Below are 10,191 nucleotides of genomic sequence, written 5' to 3'. Positions count from 1 at the left end.
TTGAAGGGACTGTAAGGCAGTCTTAAAAGATTAAGAAAGAAATGGGCTGCTGGCTTTGTCACTCTACTATGTGCAATATAAATTGCAATAATCACAATAAATCTCAGAATAGTTCCTCTTCCCCCTATACACTGAAAGCAGCCTCAAGGTCTCTAAAGCCTCTGGTCAGCAGGTGCAGGCTCACGGACATGAGCAGTACAGATCAGTGTTACCCTCAAGGAGTGTGAGTTCCAAAGGGATCATCTCCGAGGGTCCTTGTCTAGTTTGTCCGCCTCAGTCTGGCACACAGTGTGGGTGCCCAGTAAGGAGCTGTTGGGTGAGTGCTTGGCTCTTGCATCCCAATGGGTCAGAGACTTGGAGACAATGTTAGAGACAGATGCAGAGAGTTGGGGCCAGACAGAAAGAAGAGACCAAATGGAGAAAAGATGAGGAAAGGCAAGCCCAGATGACCCAGGACGGATGATAGAGATTTTGGGCTCCCCACCCAGTGCCCCATTTCCTACAGGGCCAGGAGCCACCCACCCCTTCTCCTGGCCTCTTTCCCCATCAACAGGTGGCCCTGCCCAACCGTCTCACCCACGCCTGGCTGTGCCAGCCCAGCCAAGGCTTCTGCAGGCACCCACCCCCCATCCCTACTGGATCCCTGCCCCTTTCTGCCCCGTGGCCCCCACCCCAGGATGAGGGGCGGGAGGAGGGATGAGGGATCCCTTAGCAAAGTGACTTCCACAATGCAAAGCGAAGGAGGCAGAGGGACAGAAAGACACAGAGATACAGATACTTAGAGCCAGTGACAGAGAGACAGACAGAGACAGACAGAGGGACAGAATGATGTAGACGCAGAGACAGAAACAAGGAGATCCAGGAGGATAGACTCACAGAGGAAAGAGAGATCTCCAAGAAGGAAGGATACAGAGACCCTGGAGTGTAGACAGACAGAGATCAGGAGTCACAGACACATAAAGGGATAGGAGGACACTAAGGGGGGCAACGGATTTGCTCACTATCTGCAGTGACGGTTGGGTGTACACGTGTCAAAACTCAACAACTCGTACACGTTAAATATACACGGATATATTTATATAACCGATTATACCTCAAAGCTGTAAAAAAAAAAAAAGCAAAAGAGAAGTAAAGGAAACAGATGAGAATTCTGGGGGCCCTGGGGGGGCTCAGTCGATTGAGCATCAGACTCTGGATTTCGTCTCAGGTCATGATCTCACAGTCCTGAGACTGAGCCTCTAGAAGGGCTCCAAGCTGAGTGTGTTTGGGGTCTTCTCTCTCTCTCCCTCTCTGTGTCCCTCCCCCACTGCTCATGGGCACGCTCTCTCTCTCTCAAAATAAATAAACTTAAAAATATATAAGATAAGAATTTTAAGGAATGTTCGACGTATGCACCACTCAGAACCATTAAAAAGAGAGACTCACAGAGGTAGATAAAGAGCAAGGGTTAGAGACACAGAAAGAGAGGGAGAGACGTGGAGGCCCACAGAGAGACGGGGATCCTAAGGTGAGGGGGATGTGAGCTGGGGGGAGAGACAAAACTAGACACTTGGTGGACGCTTTATATTGAGAAAGACTCAGAAAGATTTAGAGGGACGCAAAAACAGATAAAGAAGGCTGTAAGCGTTTGGAAAAAAAACCAGAGACACAGATGGGAAGCCTACTAGGTGGGGACAGAAGCGGAAGGAGTAAAAGGCACGGAAAATAAGGCAAAATCCTGGCACCAAGAAGAGAGCACAGAGCAGGTCAGAAGCAAGAATGGGAGGCTGGGGGGCAGGGGGTGCAGGCCCAAGTGGACCAGCCCCGTGGAGACCCCTCTCCATCTCCCCCCCGCACTGGGCCAGGGAATTAGGGAGTGGCCTTTGGGACTGGGTGGGGGGGTGCTCTGGGAGCGGAGGTGGGGGGCAGGCAGGAGGAGTGATTGCCGAGGCCTGGCGGGGCGCCTCACTCCCTGGGAATGCGCCCCGGGGATCAGTGGGTGGTTATAACCCAGGCCGGTGCCGGGTGCCGGGAGCCCAGGAGGAGGCGCGGCAGGAGGGTGCAGGCCTGAGAAGTCTGCGGCTGAGCCCTGAGCCGGGAGCGGGTTCCCCACCCCCTACCTGGGGGCCAAGCAGGTGAGGCCTGGGGAAGACCACAGGGAGGGAGAGGTGTGTGTGGCTGGTTCTGGTCTTGGCTGCGCCCCCACTATCTCTATATGCTCCCTCCTTGCCCAACTGGGGAGGGCGGGATGTCTGCTCCTCTGAAGTCTGTAGCTCCGGGGGACTGGAGGGCAATGTCCTGGTGGTCCCTCTCTGCCCTGGGAAATGGGACCGGGAAGGAAGGGAGGTCCTAGAATCACCTGGGCCACCCTGCCCTCTCTCCCCACCAGGTGCCACTGGCCATGGCTGCAGCAGGACCCCGCTGGACGTGGATGGTCAGTGCCCTGATCATAGCTCTGATCCTGGGGGTGACAGGTAACCAGAACCCCTGTGTGTGCCTGTCGCCTCCCTGTGGGTGGGGCTGTGGCTGACTCTCTGAGTGACCCTGGAATGTCTGTCTTAGGGAGACTCTGTGACTGGGTATGGCTCCAGGACTGGGTGACTGTGAGTCGGTGTCCAGGTTTGGGATCAATCGATTGTGTGTGGCTGTGTGCCTGCCGCGGTGGGGGGGGGGGTAACTTTTCCCATATCAAGTGACTGGCTGTGACAGGTGTGACACACACCCAGTGTGATGCACACCCAGTCGTACAACCACTTCATATCCTGGAGGCTGTGCGTGTCACTGTGTGACTCTGTGTGTGGACATACAGGATCGTGACTGGCTCAGTGTCTGTGTGGGTGACTGTGTGCACGTTACGTGTGTGACCGTGTATGACTGCAGGTGTCTGGGGCTCTTGTCCCTGTGTCCCCGGGTTGCATGTAACAAAAGTGCTTGTTACCATGGAAATGTGTGGCTAGGTACCTGCAGAGAGCCGTTTGCGATCGCGTGACTGCCACTGAGCGCAAGACTACAGGGCCATACTTGGGTTGGTGGCTGAGGCTCTCTGTAGGCACGTTTGTGACTGTGTGCACAGGGGGCCGTCTGTGTGGCGGCGCAGCTGCTGCGTGTGCTGGAGTGGCTGTCACTAGGAGGCGGTGGCTGTGTGCAGCTGGATGAGGCCAGGTCACCTGCCCTGTCCCATGCTGGGTTTCCCGAGTTCGATGTGTGCAGAACACGCCTGCGGTGGTCTCTACAGAGATGGATACACGCAGACGCGTCGCTGAGACACTGAGTGGGTGCGTGAGACCTTGTGAAGCGCGTACCGAGCGCGTGTGCCTGGGAAGTGTGTGTAGCCTGAGGTAGAGCTGTGCCTCTGGCCATCCCGGTGGAGACGTGCGTGTGTGTGCGCGTGCGCGCGAGCACCTAGTTGTGACAGCCGTTGTCTGTTTCTTGGAGTGTGTGTGTAAGTGAAGGTGGCACCAGTGCCTGGCATTTCTGGGTCATCAGCAAGAATATGAACGACTAAACAGACTATGGGGGACTGGAGACGGGGTGACGTATCCGTGTGTGTCTGCAGCGGGGCGGTATTGGCAGGAGGCTTCAGGAGGTAACGCTCGTGGTTGGAGAAGTCAAGAAACAAAAATCAGTGGGGCGCTGGTGGCTCCGTCGGTTGTGTCCGACTTCAGCTCAGGGTGTGATCTCACAGTCTATGGGTTCGAGCCCCATGTCGGGCTCTGTGCTGACGGCTCAGAGTATGGAGTCTGCTTCAGATTCCGTGTGTGTGTCTCTTTGCCCCTCCCACGCTCGTGCTTTTGTCTCTTTCTCTCAAAAATAAATAAACATCAAAAAAGTTTTTGTAAAAAGGAAGTAAAAGCATTAGGCCTGCTCTCTGCCACCACCTGGGCCCACCAGGGCCCTCTAGCTGAGCACTTTCCTGGTTCTGTTCCCCCAGCTCTTGACTCTGCCCCCTTTCTTCAACCACACTGCTAGCTAATTCAGACTTTATCCATAGTCAGGGTCCCCTTGGGCTGCACCCCTCACCCCGCCCCCCGCCAGCGAAGCCCTACCCGGATGGCTCTCTCTCCTTTTGGCCAGGCTCCGCTTCTGGTCCCGTCTGCAGCTCCTAGAGCCCAGTCCCTACTGGGCTCATTAGAGACCCTGGCCTCTCCAACTGCCCACTCTAGCGGTGACCCCACTTCCGGAGCTGAGGGCTTACCCTTAAATAAGCCCTGGGCACCCGTCTCTTCCCCAGGCTCCACCCTCTGAGCCTTGGCTCCGCCCCTTGGGTTGTCCAACTTGACCCTCCCTGGCCCTGCCCACCAAGTTGCTCCAGGCTCTGAGCTGTCAGCACAGAGCCTGATGTAGGGCTCAAACGCACGAACTGTGAGATCATGACCTGAGCCGAAGCCAGACGCTTAACCACCTGAGCCACCCAGGCGCCCCATAGGCACTCCCAAGAATCTTGAGGTACAGTCAGAGTCCAGTAAACCACCTGATCCTGGACTCTGTCCTTGAGTTCTAAGGCTTGCCCTTCCTCAGAGATTTCATTCTTAGACTCCAGACTTCGCCTCTAAAGCCCTGGGCCCGCCCCCTCTATGTAAGCGCCCTTCTGAAGTCAGATTACCCCTGCTGGCCCCGCCTCTTGGATCTAAGACCCACCCCTTGTGCCTAAGCTCCGCCCCCCCCCCCCCCCCCCCCCCCCCCCCCCCCCCCCCCCCCCCCCCCCCCCCCGCCGCCCATTTTCTGTCCCCAGAGCCTGTTCTTGCAAATGATGCTACCTCTTGTGACAATCCTTCTGACGCCGGCTCCTGGCCCTCTGGGAGCACCCGGGACCTTGGAGCCAGGGCCCAGGAGGACACCAGGGCAGACGAAGGCAGCAGCAGCCGCATCGTGAATGGAACCGACTGCAACAGGCTCGGCCAGCCTTGGCAGGGAGCACTGTTGATGGGCCCCAATCAGCTCTACTGCGGGGCCGCGCTGGTGCATCCGCAGTGGCTGCTCACAGCCGCCCACTGCCGGAAGCCGTGAGTGGGGCTCCAAGAGCGGCGCCGGACAGGGCAGGGAGCAGGGGCGGGGGCATGGAGGATCCGGCGGGGATGACGAAGGGGTACAGTTGAGATGGGATGAAGGATGGAGATGGGGTGGAGAGGACTTAGGCTGGAGAGAGAATTGTAGTAGGGGTGGGAGTTGGGGGTGCTTTGGGTTTGGGGTGAGTGTACATGGTGCGTGGTTTGGAATGGAGATGTGATTCCGAGTGGCTTCAGAGTTTGGGATGGGGTGGGGTGAGGATGAACATGAACATGGTGTTGGGATTGGAAATAACTGTGGGGTTGAAGATGGGGTTGGAGTTGGCCTTGTGGGTGAGATTTGGAGTTGGAATATATAGTTGGTTTGGGGTGGGTGAAGAATCAGGGCTAGGGTCAGGGATGGGACGGGCTGGATTTGGGGCTGGGAAGGGAGGTGCAGTTGAGGGGATTGGGATGGAGCGGAGATGCATGGGGTTGGGATAGGGCTGAGGGTGGGAAGGCTGTAGGACTGAGGATAGTGTTGGGATCAGAGTTATGCTGGAGGCGGTTGGATTTGAGGCTGGGCTGGTTAGCTCATGCTGGGAACGCACATGGCTGGCTTCTCTGTGCCGCAAGGGTTCAGGCTGGGGATGGGATGGGGTGGAGTCAGGATGGGAGCGGGTTTGGGGTGTGCTTGACACTGGCTATGGGCATAGGGATCGGAGTTGCTGGTAATCTGCACCATCTTCCCTAGAGTTTTCAGAATCCGTCTTGGCCACCACTCCGTGTCGCCCGTTTATGAATCTGGGCAGCAGCTGTTCCATGGGATCAAATCCATCCCCCATCCTGGCTACTCCCATCCCAGCCACTCCAATGACCTCATGCTCATCAAACTGAACAGAAGAATCCGTGAGACTCAGTATGTTAAGCCCATCCACATCTCCTCCCAGTGTCCATCTGCTGGCACCAGATGCATGGTATCTGGCTGGGGGACAACCAGCAGCCCCAACAGTGAGTGTCCAGGCCCCTCTTGATGGCCACCCATGCCTGCCCCTGAGCACTGTCCCTCCCTGTCTTTCTCACTGCTCACTGTGGCTTTACTCTGTGTCTCTCTGACAGTTAAATTCCCCAAGGTCCTCCAGTGCTTGAACATCACCGTGCTAAGTGCCAAGAGGTGCAGGGAAGCCTATCCGGGACAGATAGATTCCACAATGTTCTGTGCTGGGGACGAGGCTGGCAGAGACTCCTGCCAGGTAAGGCTCCAGACTTCTGCCTTCGCTCAGCAGATACACACCAAGGGCCAACTTTGTAACCTGAGACCTTGCTAAGTACTGGGAACTCAGCCTTGTCCAGTAGAAATATGTGAGTCATACATGTAATTTTAAATTTTCTAGTAGCTACATTTTATTATTTTTTAATGTTTATTGTTGAGAGACAGAATGAGCAGGGGGTGGGGGGCAGAGAGAGAGAGGGAGACACAGAATCTGAAACAGGCTCCAGGCTCTGAGCTGTCAGCACAGAGCCCGATGGGAGGCTCTAACCCACGAACCATGAGATCATGACCTGAGCCAAAGTCGGACACTTAATCGACTGAGCCACCTAGGCACCCCTATAATAGCTGCATTTTAAAAAGAAACAGGTAAAGTTAGCTATTTTAATAATAAATTCTATTTAACCCCATGTATCCCAAGCACCATGATTTAAAAATGTAGAAAATATAAAACAGTTATAAAATATTTATTTATTTTGAGAGAGAAAGAGAGTACATGGGAGGGACAGAGAGAGAGAATCCCAAGCAGGCTCCGCACTCTCAGTGCAGAGCCTGATGTGGGGCTTGAACTCACAGACTATGAGATCATGACCCGAGCCAAAACCAGGAGTTGGACACTTGACAGAGCCCTCAAGTGCCCTTGTTTGTTTGTTTTTTTACTAGTCTGTCTGTGAAAGCCAGGGTGGGTCACACAAGAGTGTATCTCAAATGCTCAACAGCTCCATGTGGCTAAAGTGTCACTATATTAGATAGCGCTGATCTAAAGGGAGAGGCTAAGTCTGCTTTTTACGGTTACGCAGGTTGTGCACTGCAAATATCATGTCTACGGGGGGCACCCTGCACGTAATAGATGCCACAGTTTTGTCTATTTGTTTTGGCAAATTTCAGGCAGATAGCAGGTAAATATCTTGTCCCCACAAAATCTGGAGTATGAAAGTTTCCAGGCAAATAAAAGCTAGTAAACTGTCTTGAAGAAGGAAAAAAAAAAAAAAAAACTTCCGCTGGGTATTTGAAAAAAGAGAATATTTAATACAGACGCTTGATTGCAAACTTGTTGGAAGTTTGTTGCAGGGCAAAAAAGGTTAAACAACCCTCCAGTGGCTGGGCACCTGGCTGGCTCAGTTGGTACAACATGTGACTCTTGATCACAGGGTCGTGAGCTCAAGCCCCACATTGGGCAGACATTCCTTAAAATAAAATAAAAGACAAAATTATTTTTTAAGCCCCAATGGTCAAGAAACTGCATAACTAGGGTCATTTCAGAGAATGATAAGAGATATGTAGAAAATAAAACATAGTGTTATGGTAGCAAGTGATGAGGGGCAATATTCAAAAGGGTGTTTGGGGACATCTGGTGGGCTTAGAAGAGCGTGCGACCTTCGATCTGGGGGTTGTGAGTTCGAGCCCCACACTGGGCGTAGAGATTACTTAAGTAAATATTTTTAATGTTTATTTGTTATTTATTTATTTTGAGAGAGAGAGAGGCAGAGAGAATCCGAGGGGGCTCTGCACTGTGAGCACAGAGCCCAGTGCAGGGGCTCAATCTCACAAACCACCGTGAGATAATGACCTGAACAGAATCAAGAGTCAGACACTTAGCTGACTGAGCCACCCAGGCACCCAATATTTTTTTTTTCTAAAAGAGAGCTTGGGAGGGCTTCCTCAAAGAGTTGGGTAAAGGCTGAATGACACAAAGGAGCCAGTCTTGCCAAGGCGAAGGGTAAGAAAAGCATGTGCAAAAGGTCCTGCAGCAGGGAAGAGTCTGGTTGATTCAAGGGACAGAAAAATCCAGAACGTTTGGGGGACTGAAGGAGGGCGCAGTAGGAATTGAGCCTGGAGAGATGGGTGGGGGCCAGTGTTCAACAAATACTCCTTGATCCCCAATACAGAACTTCTTATGTCCTCGTGGATGCTCTATCCTTTGAGGATGACAGAAATTAAAATTCTACTGTTGCTGAGATCAGGACCCTTCCCTGTATTCAGGCCCTCAATGGTTCTAGAGGGATGTAAATTAAGGTGCTCTCTGCTGGCAGGATGTACACTTCAGCGATTTTGGCAATTAGTAAGTAAGCTGTGGCCTCGGACAGCACTCTCATCCCATCCTGAAAGCTGGGCAAGCCCCACACACCCCCCTGCCAAAAAACCGAGTTTTACAGACCTGACAACTGCAGCAACTTCGCGATGTCACCTCTGTCCCCACATAACGTGGACAGGGAGGGCGTGCAGAGGGATTTCTATCTGAAGAAAGCACATCCAGTCCACATGTCAGCATTTAAAACCACCGTAGCGTCTCTGGAGTCCAGCTTAGCCCTTTGGTTTTCATTCTGCAGAACTCAGGTAGCTTTTCACACTGGCGTGGGGTCCGGGTGTGGCCGCTAGGAGCAAAAAGTAACAACACTCACACGACAGTGATGACGGCTGCTCATCTCAGGGCCCCCCTCCGTGCTGTTCATGCACATCAGCTCATTAGCGAGCTCACTTAGCCATTATTAGTAGCTCCGTTTTACCAACAAGGAACCAAGCTCAGAGCACTGAACTAACCATCTCTCAGAGGAAACTGCAGGGATATTAAGCAAAATACAATGAGAAAAATTAATCTGCAAGAAAGTTGAAATTTAGAGGCTCACAGGCAGCCAGGCTCTTTTGCCTGAAACCATGTCTGCTAACAAAGAAAGAAGCCAGGCTCCGGATTTCTTTATACTGGACACCAGCATCTTGCATAAACACACATAAGAAATGACGGTGGTCGTATTATAGGAGAGGCATGTCTGGAGCTGTGGGGAGTTAAACACAGGCAGCCCGCAGAGGTGGTGACCAGCCTACCCCGGCCCCGCCCCCAGGGGACACATGGCAATGCTTATCCATATTTTTGCTTGTCACCCCTGTGCCCTGGGGAGGAAGGGGTCACTGGCGTCTAGTGCATAGAGGTCAGGGATTCTGATCGTGCAAAAACAGGACAGCCACCACAGCAAGGAATGATCTGGCCCCAATGTCAGGGCTGTCCAGGATGAGAAAGCCTCACCCAGGGGCCGGGAATTGCCTCTCTGCCAAGGGGAGGGGTGTAAGTCCTCGGTGGATTGGTGTCAGGGGGCGGGCGAAGAGTGAGGAGGGCAAGGGAAGGCGTGCCCAGTAGGAGAAATACAGTGATCAAAGGCTGGAAGAGAGAAAGAGAAATAGGGACAGAGAGACCCAGTGAGGGAGACACCGGTTGGCTAGAGAGGGGCAAACAGAACTTCTAAATTTTGAATTTACAGTGATATGTTAACATTCTCCCTCTCCCTCTCTCTCTCTCTCTCTCTCTCTCTCTCTCTCTCTCTCTCTCTCTCACCTATGTCTCCCTCTCTTTGTGCCTCTTCACCTCTCTACTTTTTCCACCTCTGTGTCTCTATCTCTGGCCTGTGTGTCTCCCTCCCTCCATCTCCCCACATCTCTGCCTCTCTGTGAGCACCTTTCTGCTCCACAGGGTGATTCTGGGGGACCTGTGGTTTGCAATGGCTCCCTACAGGGCCTTGTGTCCTGGGGAGACTTCCCCTGTGCCCAGCCCAACAGACCCGGCGTCTACACCAACCTCTGCCAATTCACCAAGTGGATCCAGGACACCATCCAGTCCAACTCATGAGGCATCCCAGGACCCTGCAGTCCTCACTCCTGCAGGGACCATGACCCTCCCTCCAGACCCCTGTTCCCTAACAGGGCTTAACCACCTCACTCTCTCCAGCCCCTCCAAGTCTCCTGGAATCAGGGTCCCCCGTCCCCAACAGTGGGCTGACCCTGTCTCTCCATTCAGGTCCTAGAGACGGGTCCCAGAATGACCAATGTGGGGGGTGCACCTCAGTGTCCCTGGTGCTTCCTTCCTCAGACCCAGAGGCTGTCCCTGCTCTGCAGCTGTGACCCACATTTGGTCCCAGAAATAAAGTGTCTGAGGAGAAGTGGGCTCTGTGTGGTGTCCCCCACTCA

General features: G+C 53.5%; 1 protein-coding gene across 1 annotated transcript; it reads left to right on the top strand.

Moving 5' to 3' along the window:
- Positions 1–2,380: 2,380 nt before the first annotated feature.
- KLK5 (kallikrein related peptidase 5) lies at positions 2,381–9,853 on the top strand. The gene is made up of 5 exons (XM_029926179.1): positions 2,381–2,453; positions 4,712–4,982; positions 5,719–5,975; positions 6,084–6,217; positions 9,698–9,853. Exons 1-5 carry the CDS (start codon positions 2,381–2,383, stop codon positions 9,851–9,853), a joined length of 891 nt encoding a protein of 296 aa, XP_029782039.1.
- Positions 9,854–10,191: the final 338 nt, after the last annotated feature.

The sequence above is a fragment of the Suricata suricatta genome, chromosome 16 (genome assembly GCF_006229205.1).
Source record: "Suricata suricatta isolate VVHF042 chromosome 16, meerkat_22Aug2017_6uvM2_HiC, whole genome shotgun sequence".
Lineage (NCBI taxonomy): Eukaryota > Metazoa > Chordata > Mammalia > Carnivora > Herpestidae > Suricata > Suricata suricatta.
Note: the sequence above shows the minus strand (reverse complement) of the source record. Positions and strands in the feature narration are given on the sequence as shown.

Bases quoted from the DNA above. Each gene is read 5' to 3' on its own strand.
- KLK5 (XM_029926179.1), top strand. From the start codon at position 2,381: ATGGCTGCAGCAGGACCCCGCTGGACGTGGATGGTCAGTGCCCTGATC. The intron at 4,983-5,718 runs GTGAGTGGGGCT...CATCTTCCCTAG, and splicing joins GCCGCCCACTGCCGGAAGCC to AGTTTTCAGAATCCGTCTTG. The intron at 6,218-9,697 runs GTAAGGCTCCAG...TCTGCTCCACAG, and splicing joins CTGGCAGAGACTCCTGCCAG to GGTGATTCTGGGGGACCTGT.